The sequence below is a fragment of the Schistocerca piceifrons genome, chromosome 3, assembly GCF_021461385.2.
Source record: "Schistocerca piceifrons isolate TAMUIC-IGC-003096 chromosome 3, iqSchPice1.1, whole genome shotgun sequence".
In the NCBI taxonomy this organism is placed as follows: Eukaryota; Metazoa; Arthropoda; class Insecta; order Orthoptera; family Acrididae; genus Schistocerca; species Schistocerca piceifrons.
The window spans coordinates 227,691,672-227,717,001 of record NC_060140.1 but is presented as its reverse complement, the minus strand read 5'-3'; the positions used below and the strand labels follow the sequence as shown (position 1 = coordinate 227,717,001).

Genomic DNA, 25,330 nt, shown 5'->3' with positions numbered 1-25,330 from the left:
CCCTAGACGACTGAAAAACTGTGGCCTGGTCAGATGGCTTCAAAGTTCAGTTGGGAAGAGTTGATTGTAGGCTTCGAGTATGGCGCAGACCGCACAAAGCTCCATGATGGTATGGGCTGTGTACATGGAACCGATAATTGACTAGAAATGGTTATGTTCGGCTACTTGGGGCCCATTTGCAGCCATGCATGGAAAAATGTGGCAATTTGTGGTAAGGTCTTACGGGACCAAACTGCTAAGGTCATCGGTCCCTAAGTTTAGGCACTACTTAATCTAACTTAAACTAACTTACGCTAAGGACAACACACACAGCCATGCCCTAGGGAGGACTCGAACCTCCATCGGGGGAGCCGCGCGGACCGTGACAATACGTCCAAGACCGCGGGGCTACCCCGCGCGGCGCCATGCATGGACTTTATGCTCCCAAACAACGTAGAACTTTTATGGATGAGACCGGGTTGCAACTGTTCGCGATTGGTTTGAAGAACATTCTGAACAGTTGGATCGAATGATTTGGCCACCCACATCGCCCGACGTGAATCCCATAGAACTTTTATGGGACTTAATCGAGGGGTCAGTTCGTGCAGGAAGTCCTGCAGCGGCAACACTTCCACAATTTTGGACGGCTATAGAGGCAGCATGGCTCAATATTTTCTCAGGGGATTTCCGACGACTTGTTGAGTCCATGAAACGTCGGAGTGCTGCACTACGCTGGGGGAAAGGAAGTCCGACACTCATTAGGAGGCATTTCATGACTTCCGTCACTTCAGTCTAAAGCATATAGCGGTTGTATTTACGATACGCAGTAGTTTCAATATAGTATGCAATGAATTCGTCGAGTTCGGTGTACCTACAGTTAGTAAACTGATGGGAGCATATCTGCAGTGACGTACAGGGGTTGGCCAAAAATATGGAAATACAACGGGTAATGCTCGGTTGGCCATAAATGCAAATGCTAGCCAATCCAGCAGATCGCGCTGTTGTATTTGACCAAGAACAGCATTTGTGCGGTGTCCTCAGTACGTTGCAAGAATCAGTCGCGCTCGGAACAGAGTTCTGGTAGTTGTGAGTGCATTATGTCGGGGCTAAGTGAATTCGAGAGTGGGCAAATTGTTGGTGCTCATATGGGAGGGGGGGGGGGCTTCCTTAACCAAATTAGCAGAAGTTTTTGGAGGCTCTGTAATGGTATGCGGTGTGCAGTTGGAGTGATATGAGACCCCTGATACGTCTAGATACCACTCTGATAGGTGACACGTAGGTAAGCGTCCTGACTGATCACCTGCATTAATTCGTGTCCATTGTGCATTCCGACAGACTTGGGCAATTCCAGCAGGACAATGCGACATACCACACGCCACACGATCCAGTAACACACTTCTGAGTTGAAACACTTCCGCTGGCCACCAAACTCCCCAGACATGAATATTATTGAGCATATCTGGGATGACTTGCAACGTGCTGTTCAGAAGAGATCTCCATCTCCTCGTACTCTTACGGACTTACGGACAGCGCTGCAGAACTCATGTTGTCATGTCCCTCCAGCGCTACTCCAGACATTAGTCGAGTCCATGCCACGTTGTGTTGCGGCACTTCTGCGTGCTCGCGGGGGCCCTGCGCGATATTAGGCAGGTTTAGCAGTTTCTTTGGCTCTTCAATGAATATTTACCAACAATGTTCCTTAACACATTGGATTTACAGTAAAAGGCTGTCGGTACACATTACGAATATCTCGTTCGATTCCAATGTACAACCGCATCATGGACTTGTTACGTATAAGTCATCTCAGAGCGTTTGTCAGGCTTGGTTGAGCTGTCCACTGCCATATGTCAACATCGTCTGCAGCAAGATCGTTGGATCATAGTATGAAGACGCTCCATTCCATGGTACGGTTGTACGCTGGAATCTGACGAAATACTGCGCACGATGTCTTTGTAATGTAGTTCTGATGAAAGCTTCAGCCAAAGGGAGTTGGGGTGCATACCTTATAAAATGAAAACTTGACAAAATGGAAAATAGCATTAATTAGCGACAAAAATGACTATATAATAAGTAAACATAGTGCTTGACTGCTAAAGTATCAGAAGCTGTCTGTGGACTAGTTTCAGCTGAGTCGCAGTATAAGATCCTTAGTAAGATTACTAACCGAAATTGAGAAATGTGGCAGATGTCAGTATCGTAATTTATAACAATTTATCGCTTGAGCCTTGCCCCGCAGTTACGCAGGGCCAGCCATCGTTAATCGGATTTGGCATGTTAATGTTTAAGGGGTGGCCGGATGCCCTTCCTGCCGCCACACCGTACCCCTCGAGATGGAATTACACCCCAACTGTCTGCGTCGAGTGTAATCTATGGAATAGTGCGAATGTGTTCAGATGTCTGCGAGCCGTGTAACTGAGGCGTAACATGGGGAACAGCCCGGTATTCACCTAGCGGGATGTGGAAAACCGCCTAAGAACCACATCCAGGCTGACCGGCACATCGGCCCGCGTCGTTAAACCGCCGGGCGGATTGGATCCAGGGCCGGCGCGGCTACCCGAGTCCAAGAAGCAGCGAGTTAGCGCTCTCGGCTACCCTGGCAGGTCAGTATCGTAATTTATAACAATGACTAGACTAAAACCTTATCAGAATTACACAATAATTACACTGAACCCAAAAACTGAAAATAGAGTTTTTATCCAAAGATGGTTGGATAATACAGATTGTTCAAACTAGTTCGTCCGTAACACCCTTATTTTAAAGCCGTTGCGCTACAGATATAAAAAGTTGTCGGTAAACAATTTATGTGGGAAGCTTACCTGTTTAGAGACCTGCTCTGCTCCGTTGGCGAGGAAATGCTTCTGCATGAGGTTGGGGGCAAGGAGTTGCCTGCAACAACACAGGGCCAGCGTTAATACAATGGTTTACAATTTGCAACAACTACAAACTTTGCAGTGCATTAAATGTATGTAAGAAGGTCGATGACTCGGTAAACAACACTTCTCACTAATCCTATGGAATGTCTGAACATTCTAGCCACACATCCGTCCAACATATCCAACATTGCGATTCAAAATTGTCTGCGGGTTAATACGCACAAAAACAAACAAAACAAAAAAAAAAAAAAAACGACGCACCACTAGGTAATTGTCGGAATGGGATGGGAATCGGTAGAAGTGAGTTACGTGTACAGACCAACATATGATTACAGTTTCAGGAAAAATGGATGACTTATTCAAGAGAAAGAGCTTCAAAAACTGAGCAAGTCACAAATGCGTTGTTCCACCTTTGGTCCTTATGCATCCCTGGAAACACGCACATGGGAGGAACTAGTGCAATGCCTGGCGAGTGCACGGTGTTCAACGATTTGAAGGTCAGTACGCCCATGTAACATTATGCCTCACTACACCGTAACACCTGGGCCACCAAAACAATCATGTTCGACAATACAGCATGTATCCTTGTATGACGGGAGATGGCAACGCGTAATGAACTAAGGAACACTGACAAACATAATCGTTTTGGTAGTCCGTGTGATATGGTTTTGGGCGGCACAATGCTGCAAGTCTTCGAACAGCCACCAGTCAACCTTATTGCACCACTGTACTTCTGTCCGTCCCCGGTAGCTGAGTGGTATAGGTAGTTCGCAACGAATCAACGGTGGCACGCGATTCATTTGGCAGACACTCCACAATGTTTAGGCTGCGCAACAGAGGACACTGATGAACACCGTTTAGCATGTAGTGGCACGGCTCCGGTGTGGCATTTGGCACAACAGGTATTGGCGTTCCTGTTACGCTCCGCCCCTCACACAATTTCACCAGACACACTTCTTTTCCCCCAAGAATCTTATTTTCCGGTCCAAAAAACCAATGCAGTGACATGGGTACGGGGAATGGTTGTGGGCTACGTCTATAACGAATCGGAAAAAGACAAAATGGATTTTTGGCATTTCCTCCTGGATGGACACACGAAGCTGCAACAGCATAAGAAATATAGGCAAGACTTCGCTAATTACTTGCGACTTACATTTACCGACCCGCCAGCCAGATGGGGTGTGACGGGTGAGAGATGAGATAGACGAAGAAGGCGAGATATACATCGATCACACTTACGGACCCTTAGTTAAATTTCGAGAAGACGACCCAGTCTTACACCAACGTCTGGAGAACGAGTCGATAGATGGCTCTCTGGCTCTGTCGAACGTCGGGTCGTGAGCAGGTGTCGCCACCGACACGAATTTCATTTCATTGCTACAGCAGCATGTTTCTTTTGTATTTGTACTATCCGCGATGTCTTCATGTCCTTCATTTGGACATTTTCAGTTTTATTCATTTCCTTAATTAATTTTCTAATTAGCCACTATTTGTCAACATTTGGACATTGTAGAAACTATTTATGCGGTAGTACAACAAAATGTATGTCAGCAAAGGTAGTAAGTCTGACACTGAAAAAAAAAAAAATGTGGTCAGTGCGACAGAATGTCAATCCTAAGGGCCCGGGTTCGATTCCCGGCTGTGTCGGAGATTTTCTCCGCTCAGGTACTGGGTGTTGTGTTACCTTAATCATCATCATTTCATCCCCATCGACGCGCAAGTCGCCGAAGTGGCGTCACATCGAAAGACTTGCACCAGGCGAACGGTCTACCCTACGAGAGGCCGTCGTCACACGACATTATTGTACTGTACTTCTTCCTCTTGTGCCTGTTTCCAGGGGTGCACTCGCTCCTCACTTCATTTTTATGGGCTAGAATGCGCGACAGCATCGAACAGAACGGGTAGAGGAGCTCTTGAAACGAGAGGATATTTGCAGAATGGTCTGGCTTGCCCATTCCCCGACTTAAACACCACCGAACACATGTGGGATGCGGTGGGGAGGCATACTGCAGCACGTCCATATGCACCAACGATCAGCGAACAGTTGTTAACCGCGCTGGTGGAGCAATGGATCGCCCTACCAGAAGAACTCCTTACCAACCTTGTGCTAAGCATGGGAGCACGTTGCAGACGATGCACTACCGTTCTTGGTGATCACACACCCTATTGAGAACAGTGTCCCACCTTTTGTGATGTTCAGGAGACATCATTAATCGCTATAACTTCAGTGTCATTACTGTCTTTCAATAACAGTACTATTTCTGTTCATCTCGTTACGGACTTCTTTCAGTTTCCTTCTGTACTATAGTGTAGCAGTTCTTTCTACATATGGCCTAAATTTCATCGAGATATGTTAGTTGGCATACCAAGCAAAAGTTACTTGCACACCACAGCACTTTTCATGAACTAATATAAGCGGCGTTCTTTTCTACTACGGCTGTTGTTGCTTTCCACTGTTTATAGCTGAGCCGAGCGCGGCTTGCGATCATGCCGTTTATTGCTCGTCATCTTGTTTTTATGTTTCTGTCGCCTCGTTTTATTTCAATTCGTTTTACTGGCGTCACTAGGATGCTGGTTTACTTGCCCGTGAGTGGCAGCAGCAGCGCTTATCGACAAGTGCACCGTCGTACTATCTCTGGAGCGACCGCTAGTATTTCCGGGTCGTCGTGTGTCTGGAGATCAGTCGGGGGACGGAGCGCCAGTGAGGAACGGACAGCCAGTACTTGCCGACAGCTGGCCACACACACGATCTGTCCGACGGAGGGTGAATGGAGCAGGGACGACCGTTGGTTGCTCGTTCGGTCGGTCGTCTCATCGGGCGACGTGTATTTGGTCTTCCGATCGCTTCTGGGCCCCTTCAATTGATCATATTGCGGGACTTTGGTCGGTTCCGTCCTTGTGCAGAGATGTCGGTAGGCCAATGGGCCGGTGTTCCCTCTGCATGGTAGGGTTCGACCCAGTGTCTCCGGGACGTCGTCGTGCGTCCGAAAGCAGTCGGGACGCAGCACCAGTGAGGTCCGGACAGGGGAATTGATTACATTGTTGGGTGGTTCTTCAGCCGTCCCTAGGTAGTGCTCCCACCCGATTATTTGGTGTTACACTTGGCTGCCTGTCTAACCTAAACTGTTGTTAGAGTTTCCTCTCCAGGCCGACCCTTGGAACACTTCTGAGCACCGCTGTTCTGTTGTATGTGACTGTGATTTTCTTTTGTCGCTAGTACTGTTCCAGGCCTTCAGGCGTGTATTAATTTTGTCTGTTCTATGTTCAGTATATGGCCTTCAGCCGAACCTTATGTGAAGTACTTTAAGATTAGGCCTTCAGCCGTGTTTTATTTAAAATTCTTGTTTGCTCTGTATTTAGGCCTTCAGCAAATGGTTCAAATGGCTCTGAGCACTATGGGACTTAACATCAGAGGTCATGAGTCTTTAGAACTTAGAACTACTTAAACGTAATTAACCTAAGGACATCACACACATCCATGCCCGAGGCAGGATTTGAATCTGCGACCGTAGCAGCATTGCGGTTCCGGACTGAAGTGCCTAGAACCGCTCGGCCACAGCGGCCGGCTCAACGAATTGTTACAAATCATTTACTTCAAGGACATCTCCAGGCCAGATGCTCTGTAGCGTACATTTCACTGACCACAAAACACCGCCATTTGCTATTTCAGTGGTGTCAAGCGAAGAGTTCAATGGTCCTATGGGTTTACTGATGAAAGCTGGTTCTGCCTCGGTGACAGTAATGGCCGTGTGTTGTTTGAAGGAGGCCATTTGATGGCCTGTGATCAATCTGTCTGCGTGCAGGACACACTGGACCTACATCTGGAGTTACGGTCTGGGGTGCGATTTCGTATGACACCAGGAGCACCTTCGAGGTTATCCTACTCACCCCGGCTGCAAATTTGTGCGTCACTCTGGTTATTTGACATGCCGTGCTGCCATTCATGAAGAGCATGCCAAGTATGTTTTCCGACGAGATACCCTCACCCACATACCAAAATAGTAACTCAACATCCTCTACAGAGTGTCGACATGTCGCCTTGACCTGCTCGATCATTAGATCTGTCTCCAATCGAGCACATATAGGGCATCATCCTACGATAACTCCACCGTCTCCCACAACGAGCATTAACCTTCCCTGTACTGACCGACCAAGAGCAACAGGCATGTGGTTTCATTCCACATTTGACGTCCGGCACCTGTACAACACAGTGTATGCACGTCTGCAAGCTTTCATTCAACGTTCTGGCAGTTACACTACTTATTAATGTACCAGCATTTCATATTTGCAATGACTAATTTCGCGCTTACATTAATTTGTGATCTTGCAATGTTAATAACTTAAATATGTCACCTACACAAATGTATTCCTCGATATTCACTCCTTTTACTGTTGCGATTTTTTTCCCGTCAGTGTATTAAATATTAATATAAATTGTGATTCTCATGTACTTATTTTTCACTCCTCTGATCTTTATTTCATTTTTCCACGTGTATTTCATGAAGAGATACGTTCTCGAACGTATTACGTTGGCTTTAATTATATTTAAAGCTGGATTTAATCCTTATTTTAAATGAAATTTTCGGTTAGCCAGGTAAGCCTTTGTTGCTGTGTACCTCGTAGACTCGTATGTTTGGAGGAGATTTTCAAATTCTGCTATCACACAATCTCAGATCACTTCAATTCATCAGTTGTTATAGGACACAGAGAGCAGACACATCTGCATCCCAAGAACTGCATCAGTAATGAATAACTGAAATATATGAATCCTGGGTATCTGCATGAGTTTCGCTGCGAGGGTCAAGTTTTGAAATTGGTCTTCATTTGACTCATGTTAAAAACCCCACCAATTATTCTGTTGTGCTATGACAAAGTTCTCCCACCCCGAAGTTTAAAAACAAAGTTATTCAGACTGCTTTTATTCACATGTGGGTCAAGTTTTTTTTATAGAAAGGAGCAATGTCTCAGGGCACTACAAACCAATGCCATAGTGTTATGAACTCACAGGTTGACAGGTTAAGTACCCCAAGGCTTTCAGTTCGTTTTCAGTTTCGTAAAATAATCGTCCAGTATTTCTCTTTCTGTACTTCATTCACTTTTTCCTGGCGACGGTTCTCATTTTCTGGAGAGTCAATACATCAGTATGGCCAACAAATTTTCAGATGGAACTAAATGGTTCCAGAGCCCTTTTCAAGTCCCAAACATCTGTGATACATATATGCAGACTGAAGCGACATATGAAAATGTGTACCAAGACCGGGATTCGAACATGGGTCTCCTGCTCACGAGGCAGATGTGCTAGCCGCTACGCCACCCGGGCACAGAGGGTATGAACAACTGCATGGACTAGCTAGCACATCCACCTCTTCAGTCAAAGTTTCCATTCACGCCTCAGCCCACTTGCTATGCCCTCTAAACTCTTAACAGCTTTGCAGATGCTCCCCATGTGTATTGGACTAGTTCGAATCTCAGCCTTGGAACAAATTTTCATTCGTCACTTAAGTCTTCATATGCACTTCATAAACGTTTGAGACTCGAAGAACGTCTCTGGAACCATATACAGAGGGGTCCAGAAAAATGTAGACACTCTTTGATAGTTAATATCTTTGGCACAAAATTACATATCGCTGCAATTTTTGGCAGTAGCGTAGTCCATTGTTTTGTCAACAAATCTGGACGCTCGTTTTCCGGCTGATGACAGTGCAGCGATGAACGAAGTAAGGTTGTCGTTCGAGCAACGCAAAGCCATATTGAAGTGGTACTGGAGGTACGAAAACATGATGGAGATACAGCGACAATGGCGTAATGTGTACGGAAATCAGCCACCAATACGTACAACAATTTATTGTATTCGGGATAAATTTGAAGCCGACGGTACGGTTCAGAAGGTGCATAAGGAAAGGTCTGGCCGACAATAAACATCAACGAGTTTCTTGAAAAGTCCTCATTTTCGATTTCTAAATACAGGCAATTAGAATACTTCTTACCTAAAGGTTATTTAAGCGTGTCTGAGTTCATTGATCGTGCAGTGAAAAACTCATTATTGCCGCAAAAGAACAACGTAGGAGCCGGCCACTGTGGCCGAGCGGTTCTAGGCGATTCAGTTCAAATGGTTCAAATGGCCCTAAGCACTATGGAACCGTTCGGCCACATGGCGCTTCAGTCCGGAACCGCGCTGCTGCTACGGTCGCAGGTTCGAATCCTGCCTCGGGCATGGATGTGTGTGATGTCCTTATGTTAGTTAGGTTTAAGTAGTTCTAAGTCTAGAGGACTGATGACCTCAGATGTTAAGTCCCATAAGGCTTAGAGCCATTTTTTGAACACTGTAGGAGTGCCGCACATGTCAACAGAAATCGCGTAAAACGGAAAAAATCCAGTACAAGGCATGTAGATCCAGGATGTACGCAAGCCAGTAACACACACTCCGTATAAGTAAAGACCATTTCGTGAGGAGGTGTTGATGTGACCATCAACAGCTACTGCAAAGGACGGAGAAAGTGAAAGAGAGTAATGATTTTCAGAGTAAATTTCATTAATAATTGTTTCAAAACGTCTGACAAATACAGACATTTCCTGTGTATGTCGTATTATGAATGTCTACTGATGTTTTAATGACTAACACATAATCATTTTGAGGAAGGGAACAAATCCTCGGTTTTTAACATTGCGATGCCTCCAGTACGACCTAATTCAGCTTTACAAGGTACTGAGGGGGAAGGTAAATGTAAAGAATCTTATACAACTGTCTGAATAAGACAAAATTAAAAATAAGAACAGTAGAAAGTTTTATCTATTTTCCTGCAAAAAGAGGTTTTGGATTCCTTCCCTTTTTCAAGCTACCAATCCAACTACTGTACGGGATAAACTCTTCGGGAAAGACGAAGATATAAGAAAGAGTGAAAAATAAACAGAATGTCTCATTAGATGTAAGAGAGGGTCTGATGTTCCCAATCTTCCCATGATAAATAAATATTAAAATCGGATGAAACGTTTAGTCGCGGCTCTTTGTTCGTCATATCGGTATTTCACCAGCCAAGTGGATAGTATATTTCTGTTGTGACTCACAGGCTACCCAGTTTTGTTTCTGTTTTTCTTTTTTCTCCGACTGCATCATGCGCGTAGTGTGTTTGCCGAGAACTGTCTCGCGGATCGTATCTGCCAGGCGCCCGAAGTGGGAATTTAATCACACGAGTTGGCAGCGCACGCCCGGCAGCCTGTTTGTTCCGTATGCATAGGACAGGGCCGGTGATTTCCCCAGGCTTGGCCGCAGGTTAGTCGGCAGGCGTGCCAACGTTCCACACACATGGCCTGACGCCCCGCGAAACTTATTTGACTGCGATTCAGCACGCCGCTAGCCCCGCCCATCGCTCGGAGCTACATCGAGTTGCGTCATTCCGTTCTCGCGATTCAATTCCGGTTCTGATAGCGCTGTCTGTCGCTCGAGAAGGAACGGCTGGATGTCAAGAGGAGTAGTGGGAAAAGGGGAGGGGGGGGGGGGAGGCTGGAGTTGAGTGGATGGAAGTTGGAATATCAATAAGAGCGTCATTCTGTAACAATTCTACCGTCTGTACGGTCACGTCAATACGACTATGGCATTCTTCTACTAGTGTGTAACAATGCCATAGCTTTATGAACTCGTATCGAGATTCACACATATTGAACTAATGCAATATCTTAAGCTACATATCTGTTCAAAAACAATGCGATACAAACAGGTAAGCATCAAACATCTCAAAAAAATCTTAAGTCACACACAAGAAACCAAATGCCTGTTCAACGTTGAGGGCTAATGCCATTAGATAATTACCAAAAACATATTTTGTTTTACATACTATTAACAAAATAGATTGAACCTGCCGGCTACCTTCCGCGCCTCGCACCCTGTACCAACTCATCCAGTTTACTCGCCTACTTCCCTTCTTAGAGCACTTACTAACTCTGTTCGTACACCACAAACTCCAATTCCAGCACCCTATATCCTATCTTCTTATTTGCAATCCTGGTTCGTAATTCCCTAATTAAACCCATATTCGCACCTTCCATGTAACTATATCTTGTCCATCCTCTCCTAATCCGACATCCATCACAACATACGAGAGTGTGGAATTATAAAAAAATATTTTTATTGGTACCAAATTATTTAATCAGCTTGTCCCCAAGAGCTGAACACATCTATGGCATGTCCGCCCAACTAGCTGAACGGTCAGTGCTTTGGAATACCAAGCACGGGTGCCCGGGTTCGATTCCCGGATAGGGTGGGAGATTTCCTTCCCTCAAGGACTGGGTGTTGTGTTGTCCTCATCACCATTTCATCCCCACTGTCAACGCATAAGTCGCCCAATGTGGCGTCGCACTCAATAAGACTTACACTTGGCAGCCGAACTTCCCGCCTGGGAATTCCCTGCCACTGACACCATATGATCATTTCCATTTCCATCTATGACATCTTTGTACCAGCTTCTTTAAACCACATAAAAAATCGCTAGTACCGCGAACCATTCATTCGCAACATTTCTGGCTTTCTCAGTGTTCGGAAATCGTATCCCCTTGAGATGTTTCTTCAGTTTTGGAAACAGATGACGGCCTGAGGTGGCCAAGACGAGCGAGTGGGGAAGATGTTTGAAGATTTCGAAATGAAGAAATGTCAATTTTTGCTGCGTGATAACTACTTTGTAAGGGGGAGGGGGGACATTATCATGCAGAAGCAAGATTCCTTTTTTCAGCTTTCCCAGATGTTTGGAGGCCAATGGTGGCTTCATTTTCTCGAGAAGTTAAACACAACACTTTGCCGTGATGGTTTTTACTATGTTGCAATTAGTCATAAGCAGGAATCCATCTTTACACAAAAAGGCGGATGCGAGCAATTTGTCTACTAATCTTTATGTTTTGAACTTGTTTGGACGTGGATAACCACTGTGTCTCCATTCCATAGACAGTTCTTTGTTCTCTGGATCATAGGTGTATATCCTTGTTTCGTCCATGATTACGAGACGGTCCAAAAATCGCAAAGGGTCCCGGCGAAATTGGAGCAAAATGGACTGTGAAGCAACTACTCCTTCACGCTTTTGGTCTGCATTGTGGCATTTGGCTGAGAGCTTTTTCATGTCCAAAATCTCGTGAAAAATATGACTCACACGTTCTCCGGATATGCCCTGGATCTCTACTATCTTTCCAGGAGTTATCTTCCGATTATGGAGGATCACTGAATGAACAGCATCCACCGCTTCCGGAGCTGTGACCTGAGTTGGCTTTCCAGGATGCCGTTCATCTTCATTGCTGAAATGCACTGTTTTAAATGCAGCTATTCAATTATTCATAGTGAAGTACGAAAGGCAGTTATCTCCCAACGTATCATAAACTGTTTGGCCGTATTCTCATAAAAGAGAGAGAGAGCTACTTATACACAGCACGACTTTCTTTAATTGAATACTCTATGTTCTTGTGCCATGTTCACTTCGAACCTGTACAGATAAATAAAAACGAATGTTACTGCTACGCAATTAGTATCACATAAAATGTAGCCAATAATGTTCCAATGCAATCATAACGTAATGTACACTATTGTTTCTTCTTCATTCTGTCAGTTCCCAATCCAGTATTACATGACTTCCCAGTTCCCAATGGTATCACCACTACTGTAAACACATTTTCATTTCCATTGTCAACATAAATGTTTTTCATACATGAGCAATACCGCTATTATTCATAGTAGCATAGTGTTTTCCATGTATTATTATTGTAATGTAAAGCACCACCCTATAACTCATGTCTTGCAATAACCGCCTTATATGTTTTATATTATCCTTCATTATGTTGATGATGTAGTACTCATGAAATTTAACGCACTGGGGCAAATCTTCTTCTACAGTCCACTCCAGTAAAATCGTCCTACAACAACAGATGGCAGTACTGTACCAGTTTAGAAAAAGGCCGATATTGACGGACGTATAAGACAGTGTTGTGTAATCGAATTCCTTACTGCAAAAGATGTCGCCAGTTATCCATCGCTAAAGGCAGAGTGATGCAAACTACTGAAAAACTCAGCTACTGCAAGATTTATGGACGCTGGGTACGATGATTTTTATCAAACAGGTACTTTTGTTTCAGTGTGAAAATAAACTGTCGATAAAGATTGTGATTATACTGAAAAGTAACAAACTAATCCTGAATGTTGTAGCCATTATCCTAAGTATATGGCATTTACTTTTCTTGTAAAAAATAAATAGAAAAAATAGGAGACATTACTTTCTGACTGACCCTCGTACAACACGAAACATGTACACATGCTGAAGAGTGGTTTTATCCACTCACATCCCTCTCTGCACGGGGAATTGAAGTATTAATAAATAACAAAAAGTAGCTTTGGTTTTGTTGCTGCTTTTACAGCGCGTAAGTAGTTTGTAAACACTCATATTCGACAAAATTAGAGGATTTCTCTTTACATATACCTGGCCAACAAACATACAAAAAGGCATGTTTTGAGCGTATGAAGCATACTGAAGCATACACTACGCACTAGACACTAGCTCTACAACGCTGATAAATACATACGTACATATTCTGGAGGTTAAAAATGATTCAAAAGGTTCTAAGCACTATGGGACTTAACACCAGAGATCATCAGTCCCCTAGACTTAGAACTACTTAAACCTAACTGTCCTAAAGATATCACACACATCCATGCCCGAGCCAGGATTCGGACTGAAGCGCCTAGGACAGCTCGGTCACAACGGCCGTCTTCTGGAGGTTAATGCCTCGTTAATGAAAACACTCTCTTCTGTCATAGGCTGTTCGTTTCAGTTCCATGTACCAGCGGGGTGCAATAAGTAATGCAACACATTTTTTATCGGCCAGTTTCGATTGTGGGACATTGTGCAATATTCCCGCTTCATCCGCTATAGTTACATGAAGTTCCGATAGGTGGTGGCGCTATATGCAGCCTTCATAATGGCGTTTGTATAGGAGGTGCGTCCAAGCAGAAACCTGTCATGAGTTTCTTTTGGTTGAAAATGAGAGCGTCTAGATATTCATAGGCGCTTGCAGAACGTCTACAGACACCCAGGAGTGAACAAAAGCACGGTGAGTCGTTGAGCTAGGCATCGGTCAACTTCGCAACAAGATCGCCAAACCTGTCCGATCTCCCGCGTGCCGTCCGGCCGCATACATCTGTGACTGCTGCAGTGTAGGAACGTACGGACACTCTCATTCGAGGTGATGCAGACGAGATTTTCCTTCTCCAAGACAACGTAAGGCCTCACACAAGTATGTTTACCCAAGAGGAGATCACAAAACTTCATCGAAATCTTCTTCCTCATACAACCGACAGCCCGGATTACGCACCTTCCGACTTCGTCTGCATGTTGCGGATGAAGGGTACTCTCCGCGGGAAGCAGAACGTGGATGATGGAGACATTACTCATGCAGCAAGATTTTAACTCCGACGTCGACCAGTAATGTGGTACCATGCAGGCTTACAAGCCTCCCAGTAAGGTGGTGTAATGCCGTCGCAGTGAACGGAGATTTTGTAGCTAGAAGAGTGGGGAATAATATGATGTATTGGAATCCTGAATGAAAACTAACATGCTTTCAGAAAAAAATGTGTTGCAACATTTATTGAACGGCCCTCGTAATCGTCCGAGCCTATCCTGTACTCGATGCCTTCCAGACGCTTCATCCTAGGCCGTCCCTCTTCCTTTCTTTCCCAGCACTTTACCTTCAAGAATATTGACTATGGTGATGTGTCCGATGACAGGCCCAATAATTTTTTTCCATTTCCTTTAGTAATTTTCTCTCTTCATTTACTCCCTTTCAGACTTCCAGGTTGGTTTTCCTTTCCTCGTTAAGAGGCTGCTCTTCTGTATTAAATGCCAAGTTTGCCCGTGGGATGCTCCTCTTCACTTGCATTAAGCATCTATTGTCCTCTGTGATTACATAGGGTGTTTATAAATGAATATCGGGGTTTTAACGCATTATACTATTTATTAAATTAAATTTACAGTTATAAATGTTATGTCAAATGAAAGAGCTCCGCAAACAGTTGTGTGTGGCACCAGTGCGCATGTTCAGCGCGCGATGTTTCCGCCACAATCCGCTAGACAGCGGTAGTAGCGAATATGGCGACTAGTGAACAGAAAGCCTTTTGTGTGCAATGCGCGTTCCGGCTTAAGTTCGGTTGTGATCCTCCAAGTGATATCATTCGTAGATGGTATCATCAGTTTGAAGATACTGGCTGCCTTTGTCAAGGGAAGAGCACAGGACGACCAAGAGTTACTGAACAGACTGTTGAGCGATTGAGAGAGTCATTCACTCGCAGCCCAAAGAAATCAGTCCGGAAAGCTAGTCGTGACTTACAAGTTCCAGTGTCGACTATTTGGAAAGTTTTAAGAAAACATGTACAACTGCGTCCTTACCATTTACATTTATTACAGGCTCTAAAGCCGGCAGACCATGGATTACGTGCCAACTTCGCAAACGAAATGTTGTTTCATGACGATGAAGATTTTCTGGATCATGTTGTCTTCAGTGATGAATCGACCTTTCACCTTAATGGACATGTTAACACTCACAATGTGCACATCTGGGGATCAGAAAATCCTCAGGAGGTGGTACAAATGCAACGAGCTTCCCTTAAAGTGACTGTTTTTTGTGCCGTATCCTAGCGGAAAGTTCATGGGCCTTTCTTTTTTGGTGAACCTACTGTAACTGGCACTTCTTACCTTGATACACTAGAGCAATGGCTCTTCCCTCAGTTGGAGGAAGATGAGCCAGAGAACTTCATTTTCCAGCAAGATGGTGCGCCACCTCACTGGCATAGTGAGGTACGCAATTGGTTGAACTTCACTGTACCCAAGCGCTGGGTAGGCCGCAAGCGGCCCAATGACGGGGCTTGCTTTGCATGGCGTCCACGTTCAGCCGACCTAACGCCATGCGATTTTTTCCTTTGGGGCTTCATCAAGGACCGTGTGTACGTGCCTCCGCTACCAGCAGACGTCCCTAAATTAAGAAACCGGATTGAAGCAGCTGTTGCTACAATCACTGAAAACACACTTATGAAAGTTTGGGAAGAACTTGTCTATAGACTTGATGTGTGCCATGTAACAAATGGTGCTCATATTAAACGTTTATAAGGTTCATGGTAAAACAGTTCGAGTTGCTCTTTCATCTGAAATATCATTTATAACTGTAAGTTTAATATAATAAATATTATAGAGCGTTAAAACCATGATATTCATTTATAAACACCCTGTACTACGGAGATAATGAAATTATTTCGCCTGATAAATTTTTATATTGGTTTTAATGTCTCCCATATTATTTTGTATTAAAACTGGTTTTGTTTTCCGTTTGTTCGCTTTTAATTTTCACAGTTTAAGAGTGTCTGATAAGGCTTGCAGCATTCTATTCACTATGCAGCGGAAAAAAATTACTACATCCTTTCCAAGGTTTCCAGTTCACTCAAGATTTGTTGTTGCACCAGTGCATATGGAGTACAAGAAGTGATTACACTCACAGACCAATAGCACAAGTGGTTCTGAGGTACCAAATACTGACTCCTTCTGAAAGACCCATATTAGCACGTGGGGTAGCATTCCTGGGTTGCAATACAGGCGCCGAGTCTTGCATCCAACCGATCGTATAGATGGCGAATACCGTCCTGAGATAAAAAGCATTCAAAAGTCAAGCTCGCAGAAAATACGATTTATTCAAGACAGCCGTCATCTACAGGTCTTAAACATTTTTATGTAGTAAAACATGTTCATTTTACGCTCTACCTCGTGCACAAAATGTCAAGTGGATAAAACTCAGCATATTACAAACGTTTGTCATTGCTAAAATATTTAAAAACACACAGAAGTTTGTCCAAAAGACTATCATCTTGGGACACGTTATGCCACGTCTGCTGGACCTGTTCACGTAGTTCTTAGTTGGCCAGTCACTTTTCGACCCTACATATCGCATACGTGATCGATTGCTGGCAAGTCAGGAGATCGTGCTGACCAGGAAAGTTGCTGCACGTCTTGCAGAGAACGTTGAATTTAACGGGCAGTGTCGGGGTGAGCATTATCATGTTGAAACAACATATCGCCTTCCTTTTGCAAGAACGACAAAAGAACGGACCTAACAACATTCTGCACTTACCGAGCACTGGTTGGAGTCATCTCCAGGAACACAAAAGATGATCGAGGGTCTCAGCTTACCCCATCTCAGACCACAAGACGTGGGATGGGGTCGGCGTGTCTTGCACGAGTGCACTTTACGAGACAGTGCTCTCCAGATCTATGTCGTACACGCAAATGACAATCACTTGCATGCAGGCAGAATCTGCTGCCGGCCGCTGTGACCGATCGGTTCTAGGAGCTTCAGTCCGGAACCACGCTGCTACTACGGTCGCGGGTTCGAATCCTGCCTCAGGCATGGCTGCGTGTCCTTAGGTTAGTTAGGTTTAAGTAGTTCTAAGTCTAGGGGACGAATGACCTCAGATGTTAAGTCCCATAGTGCTTAGTGCCATTTGAACCAAAATATGCTTTCATTGCTGAAGGCCACGGCGCGCCTTTCATCTGCCAAGTGATCCCCTGACGGCACCAGCTGAGCCGTGCACGTCGATACTGGGCATGTGTAGAACACGGACTAGAGGCGTGCGTGCCCGTAGTCCCATTGTCAATAACTGGTTCGCAACCGTTCGTGTTGACGCATCTGGGGTCACAATCCCTCTTATTTGTGCTGTGGTAGCTGTACGATCTGGCACTGCTACGCTTATAATACGACGATGCTGGTGGGTCTTTCTGCTCCATGGATCCCAGAACATCGTCTACGAGTTCACGTTACCACTGATACCAGCATCATCGCACAACTGACGCAGCACATCCAACTTGTGTGGCAATTCTCCAATGACCATCCAGCCATTCGTAAAGCTACAATTTGACAACTTTCAAACTTGCTCAGCTGGCTGTAGGAAGCACACGTGCATCTCCGTGGCATGGTTGCCTGCTCACTTCGCACGTCTGCACCACGCTGAGCCTTCTGGCTAAGAGCTGTCCATATTAAAGGGCAGACCCAGATAGGGCTGTGGTAGCTATGTCGCTTCCCTATCTGTTGGTGGACGACGTTGAAACCGTTATCAGTACATCCACCATCCCTCAGGTGGCATAGGTCATCATCGGATCAAAGTGGACACCGGCTTTTCAGGTGTACTAGTTTTTTTGTTTTTGTTTTTTTTTTGTTTTGCAGCGTATCACGATGTCATCAACAAATCCGTGCCGGCTGCGGCGGGCGAGCGGTTCTAGGCGCTTCAGTCCGGAACCGCGCGACCGCTACGGTCGCAGGTTCGAAACCTGCCTCGGGCATGGTTGTGTGTGATGTCCTTAGGTTACTTAGGTTTAAGTAGCTCTAAGTTTTAGGGGACTGATGACCTAAAGTCCCATAGTGCTCAGAGCCATTTGAACCGTTTGAACTGTGTGCTCGCAGGTCAGGTGTACCAGTTTCTTTGGCTCTTCAATATATATTTTGAAGGCTTGAAATGGATGTCTTTTTTTTGCTGAATTAGTTATAGTGGCACGCTGATTTTACGACCGCTGCCGATCTCCAGAACGTCTCATTGCAAAATAAAGCCGCTATAAAAGGAATAGAGCAAGGAGAAAGGTCACATTTCACCATGCAGTTCACGGTGGTTTGTTGAGCATAGCTGCGGATGTGGAACGTAAGCCGGAGCGGCCTTCCTCAGGTGGAACACTGTGCGGGGTTTCTCCTTGCTCTCGCTTCCGCCGCGCCTATTTCTTCGCGCTCGGCGGGGCGGAAAGAGAACGGCCGCCGGCGTAATCCGCACGGCGGGACAGGGGCCCACAGCTGTGCCGTACGGAGGCCGCGCTGACCGCAGAACACCGCGCCGCCTGCAGAATCTCAATTACCGGCGCGGCGCGCCTGAATGATGCGGGGTCCCCCCGGAATACATTAACAGGCTCTCCGCCCACTTGCGGCGCGCCTGGCGAAATATTTGGACAGCTTCGGCCAATTAGGCCGCAGGTAGAGCCGAGAGCAGCTCCACGGCTTTAAGCGCCGCGGCGAGCGCTGGTCAAACAGACGATGCTCTTCTCGCGCCACCGGCGACAGACAACTTGTAACAACGCCCCCGCTACCCTTCCCTCTCCTCCCCCACCGCTCCCATCACCCCGTCCCTCTCTCCTCCTCCACACACCGTCCGCTTACTCCACCTCTTCTCTTGCTATCTTAATTACGAACGCACATTCAGTGCAGCAGGTAGTCCGCGCCGTCGGTTTCAGATTCTTTCCCTCCCTAGCATTTGTGGCACGCGCGTCTCACTTCACTTTTACTTTCCAATACGTTCACCAAGCAATCGACGGCTCTCTCTCTCTCTCTAACACTGGTTCGATATGTGTTTTGGGTTTCTGACCATACAGCCAACATACGACGGTCACTCCAAAAGAAATGCACACTATTTTTTTTTAAAATCCATCTTTTATTCTACATGTTTGAAAGTTTTACAGTGTGTAGATCCTTTAGGAACAATATTTTCATTTCTCCACATAATTTCCATCCCTCTCAACTGCCTCAGGAAACAAAAGAAAAATTCGGAGTAGTCCATGGAGAAGAAATAAAAACTTTGAGGTTCGCCGATGACATTGTAATTCTGTCAGAGACAGCAAAGGACTTGGAAGAGAAGTTGAACGGAATGGACAGTGTCTTGAAAGGAGGATATAAGATGAACATCAACAAAAGCAAAACGAGGATATTGGAATGTAGTTGAATTAAGTCGGGTGATGCTGAGGGAATTAGATTAGGAAATGTGACACTTAAAGTAGTAAAGGAGTTTTGCTATTTGGAGAGCAAAATAACTGATGATGGTAGTAGAGAGGATATAAAATGTAGACTGGCAATGGCAAGGAAAGCGTTTCTGAAGAAGAGAAATTTGTTAACATCGAGTATAGATTTAAGTGTCAGGAAGTCATTTCTGAAAGTATTTGTATGGAGTGTAGCCATGTATGGAAGTGAAACATGAACAATAAATAGTATGGACAAGAAGAGAATAGAAGCTATCGAAATGTGGTGCTACAGAAGAATGCTGAAGATTAGATGGGTAGATCACATAACTAATGAGGAGGTAGTGAACAGAACGGGGGAGGAGTTTGTGGCACAACTTGACTAGAAGAAGGGACCGGTTGCTAGGACATGTTCTGAGGCATCAAGGGATCACAAAGTTAGCGTTGGAGGGCAGCGTGGAGGGTAAAAATCTTAGAGGGAGACCAAGAGATGAATACACTAAACAGATTCAGAAGGATGTAGGTTGCAGTTAGTACTGGGAGATGAAGAAGCTTGCACAGGATAGAGTAGCATGGACAGCTGCATCAAACCAGTCTCATGACTGAAGACAACAACAACAACAACAACTCAACTGCTTTACGCCATCTTGGAACCAGCGCCTGTATACCCGCACGGTAAAATTCTGGACCAACCTGTTGGAGCCACTGTTTGGCAGCGTGCACAAGGGAGTCATCATCTTCAAACCTTGTTCCACGAAGAGAGCCTTTCAGTTTCCCAAAGAGATGATAGTCACATGGAGCTAGGTCAGGATTGTAAGGCGGGTGTTTCAGTATTGCCCATCCGGGTTTTGTGATCGCTCCCATGGTTTTTTGACTGACATGTGGCCGTGCATTGTCGTGCAACAGCAAAACATCCTGCTTTTTCCGATGTGGTCGAACACGACTCAGTCGAGCTTGAAGTTTCTTCTGCGTCGTCACATATGCATGAGGATTTATGGTAGTTCCAATTGGCATGATGTCCACAAGCAAGAGTCCTTCGGAATCGAAAAACACCATAGCCATATCTTTTGCTGCAGAAGATGTGGTTTTGACTTTTTTTTTCTTGGGTGAATTTGCAAGATGCCTCTCCATTGATTGCTTCTTCGTCTCTGGTGATAAATGATGGAGCCATGTTTCATCACCTGTCACAGTTCTTCCAAGAAATTCATCTCCACCATTCTCGTACTGTTCCAAAAGTTGGCTGCATACCGTTTTTCTTGTTTCTTTGTGAGCCACTGTCAACATCCTGGGAACCCACCTGGCACAAACCTTTTTTAACGCCAACACTTTCAGTATTCTGCAAACACTTCCTTCCCCTATCCCAACGTACCGTGACAATTAGTTCACTGTGATGCGTCTGTCAGTAGTCACCAATTCGTTAACTCTCTGCACATTGTCTGGAGTGTGTGTAGTACGAGGCCCGCAGCTGCGAGGACAATCCTCAATATTGCCGTGCCCGCTTTCATCACGTAACCTGCTTGCCCACCGACTAATTATACTGCGATCGACAGCAGCATCTCCGTACACCTTTTTCAACCTCTTGCGGATGTTTCCCACTGTCTCATTTTCACAGCACAGGAATTCTATGACACCACGTTGCTTCTGACGAACGTCAAGTGTGGCAGCCATCTTGAAGACATGCTGTGACGGCGCTACTCACGGGAACAGGTTGAACTAAGTTTGAAAACAAGCGGGTAGGATGTATCTACACACTGTAAAACTTTCACACATGCAGAACGAAAACTGCATTTTTACAAATATAGTGTGCACTTATTTTGGAGTGACCCTCGTAGTTCAAAAGATAGGCATTCAGTAAGTAATGCAACACATTTTTTCTGACGCTCGTTTTATTCAAGATTCCAATATACCATATTATTCTCCACTCTTTTGGCTACAAAACCCTATTTTTCGGCATAATCTCCGTTCAACGCGGTGGCCTTACGCCATCTAACTGGTACGGCCTGTATGCCCGCATGGTACCACTGCACTGGTCGACGTCGAAGCCAACGTTTACCTGAATCAATAATCTCTTTGTCATCCACGTACTGCTTCACGCAGAATGTATCTTCCATTGGGCCAAAAAAAGTCAGAAGGTGAGAGATCGGTGTTGGGGGGGGGGGGGGGGGGGGATGAGAAAGAATAGTCCAATGAAGTTACTGCGAGTACCTATCATGTGTATTGACTGTCGTGAGGCCTTGCGCTATCATGGAGATGGAGAAGATCGTTTCCTTTTTTGTGCCGATGATGTCGTCTCTTCAATTTCTTGACATTAACACAATACACTTCACTGTTGATCGTTGCGCCATGAGCGAGGACATCAAACAGAATACCGCTTCAGAGTCCCAGAACATCGTCGCCGTCATATTACCGACTGAAGGTGCGGCTCTGAACATTTTCTTCGAAGTTTCGGTGTGCTACCACTCCATAGACTGCCGTTTTGTTTGCAGTTCGAAGTGATGAGCCCATGTTTCATTGTCTGTGGCGATATTCGGCAAAAATTGTCACTATCAGCCTCGTAACGCGCAAGAAATTCCACCGAGATGGTCCTTCCTTGCTCTTTAAGCGGCTCGTGGTCTTGCGGTAGCTTTCCGCGCACGGGGTCCCGGGTTCGATTCCCGGCGGGGTCAGGGATTTTCTTTGCCTCGAGATGACTGGGTGTTATGTGTCTTTCATCATCATTGACTCGCAAGTCGCCGAAGTGGCGTCAGCTAAAAAGGACTTGCTATTTTGGTGGCCGAACACCCCGCATGGGGTTTCCCCGCCAACAATGCCGCACGATCATTTCATTTTAAGCGGCGAGGAACCCAACTGGTACACATCCTTGAGTACGTCAGTTGGTGGACGACTGTGTCAGCACTACCAAGAGAGACGTCCAGTTATGCTGCGAAGTGTCTGATTGTGGAATGAGAGTGTCCGCACGTTCAACATTGCAGCAGTCTCACCTGTGTTGTTGTTGTTGTTGTTGTTGTGGTCTTCAGTCCGGAGACTTGTTTGATGCAGCTCTTCATGCTACTCTATCCTGTGCAAGCTTCTTTATCTCCCAGTACGTACTGCAACCTACATCCTTGTGAATCTGCTTAGTGTATTCATCTCTTGGTCTCCCTCTATGATTTTTACCCTCCACGTTGCCCTCCAATACTAAATTCGTGATCCCTTGATGCCTCAGAATATGCCCTACCAACCGATCCCTTCGTCTAGTCAAGTTGTGCCACAAATTTCTCTTATTTCTCTTCCCTCCGCCCCCCAATTCTCTAATTCTCTTCAATACCTCATCATTAGTTATGTGATCTGCCCATCTAATCTTCAGCATTTTTCTGTAGCACCACATTTCGAAAGCTTCTATTCTCTTCTTGTCCAAACTATTTATCGTCCATACAAATACTTTCAGAAACGACTTCCTGACACTTAAATCTATACTCGATGTTAACAAATTTCTCTTCCTCAGAAACGCTTTCCTTACTATTGCTAGTCTACATTTTATATCCTCTCTACTTCGACCATCATCAGTTTTTTGCTCCCCAAATAGCAAAACTCCTTTACTACTTTAAGTGTCTCATTTCCTAATCTAATTCCCTCAGCATCACCCGACTTAATTCGACTACATTCCATTATCCTCGTTTTGCTTTTGTTGATGTTCATCTTATATCCTCGTTTCAAGATACTGTCCATTCCGTTCAACTGCTCTTCCAAGTCCTTTGCTGTCTCTGACAGAATTACAATATCATCGGCGAACCTCAAAGTTTTTATTTCTTCTCCATGGATTTTAATACCTACTCCGAATTTTTCTTTTGTTTCCTTTACTGCTTGCTCAATATACAGATTGAAAAACATAGGGGATAGGCTACAACCCTGTCTCACTCCCTTCCCAATCAGTGCTTCCCTTTCATGCCCCTCGACTCTTATAACTGCCATCTGGTTTCTGTACAAATTGTAAATAGACTTTCGCTCCCTGTATTTTACCCCTGCCACCTTCAGAATGTGAAAGAGAGTATTCCAGTCAACATTGTCAAAAGCTTTCTCTAAGTCTACAAATGCTAGAAACGTGTAGGTTTGCCTTTCCTTAATCTATTTTCTAAGATAAGTCGTAGGGTGTGTATTGCCTCACGTGTTCCGACATTTCTACGGAATCCAAACTGATCTTCCCCGAGGTCGGCTTCTAACAGTTTTTCCATTCGTCTTGTAACTTGCAAAAAACTGCGCTTTTGTCAACGTGTCAAAATATGTCTACTGCCTGCAAATACGTGCCCTTGCGTGCAATTCAGTTCTGTGAAAATGGCCTTCTATAGTGCCTTCCGTATCCGAAACATTTACGGTGCAAGTGTTACGTGATTCACCATGCATATTTTACTTAAACTGACACTTTCCAAAAATCCCATTCAAAATGGCAAGTCATTCTCATTATTCCGTTCTATAACTTCGTTTATGAAATTTGTTGAAGTTAATAATTTTTGGAGTGCGTAATGTCAGAGTTAGCCGCTCGGATGCAGAGGTAAACATGAGACGCGCCTTAATCAGCCTCCTTGTTTATAGGCATTATGAAGGCGTGGAAAGTGCTGGGTTCTGGGAAGGCTTTGCTGGCGCGCGGTACTTGCACGAGTCGTTAATTAAGGAGCCAGATGTAGCTGTCTGGGTAGCGGCCATCCCTGGCTTCTCCCTGTTCGCAGGTGCCTCGTTATAGATGACAAGGTAGCGTGAGCTGCGCGCGAAGCCCTACTGTAATGCGACTCACGTTTCCGAGAACCGCCCACGGACCAAGTCTGCAGTTCCTGTGGGTTTCAGGTGCCAAGAAAACGTTAATTAATTTTCTGAGAAAGAAAGCGCGGCCTAAAAGTTCCGTAACATCGGCACTGCCTATCTCGAAATCAGCTGCTCTTCTCCACTTCACTCTTTTAGATAGAAACGTCAGTTAATTACAGTGTCGGAAGAGTCCGTCTGAAAGATGTACAGCGTGTTACTTTCCGGTGCACGACATAATGCAACTCGCACCTTGGCGAGAGGTATGCCAATGCCCAGAGTAAACAGATGTTGAGATTACTTAATCGTGGTTTCAGGTAAATTCGACGGTCAATCTGGATTTCAAGTTTCTATTCGAGAAAAGACAGTATTACTGAAAGGTATACACATTACAGTGAGGTGGCGAAAGTCATGGAATAGCGATATGCACACACAGGTTGTTACAAAAAGGTACGGCCAAACTTTCAGGAAACATTCCTCACACACAAAGAAAGAAAATATGTTATGTGGACATGTGTCCGGAAACGCTTACTTTCCATGTTGGAGCTCATTTTATTACTTCTCTTCAAATCACATTAATCATGGAATGGAAACACACAGCAACAGAACGTACCAGCGTGACTTCAAACACTTTGTTACAGGAAATGTTCAAAATCTCCTCCGTTAGCGAGGATACATGCATCCACCCTCCGTCGCATGGAATCCCTGATGCGCTGATGCAGCCCTGGAGAATGGCGTATTGTATCACAGCCGTCCACAATACGAGCGCGAAGAGTCTCTACATTTGGTGCCGGGGTTACGTAGACAAGAGCTTTCAAATGCCCCCATAAATGAAAGCCAAGAGGGTTGAGGTCAGGAGAGCGTGGAGGCCATGGAATTGGTCCGCCTCTACCAATCCATCGGTCACCAAATCTGTTGTTGAGAAACGTA

At 45.1% G+C, this 25,330-nt stretch overlaps 1 protein-coding gene across 3 annotated transcripts in view; it reads right to left on the bottom strand.

Moving 5' to 3' along the window:
- LOC124787937 (disintegrin and metalloproteinase domain-containing protein 11) overlaps window positions 1–25,330 on the bottom strand; it is a 1,045,780-nt gene that overhangs the window by 368,931 nt on the left and 651,519 nt on the right. For all 3 annotated transcript variants that reach the window (XM_047254929.1, XM_047254930.1, XM_047254931.1), the window contains exon 5: window positions 2,796–2,865. In XM_047254929.1, coding sequence (XP_047110885.1) covers window positions 2,796–2,865 — 70 coding nt within the window. The remainder of the gene's footprint in view (window positions 1–2,795; window positions 2,866–25,330) is intronic.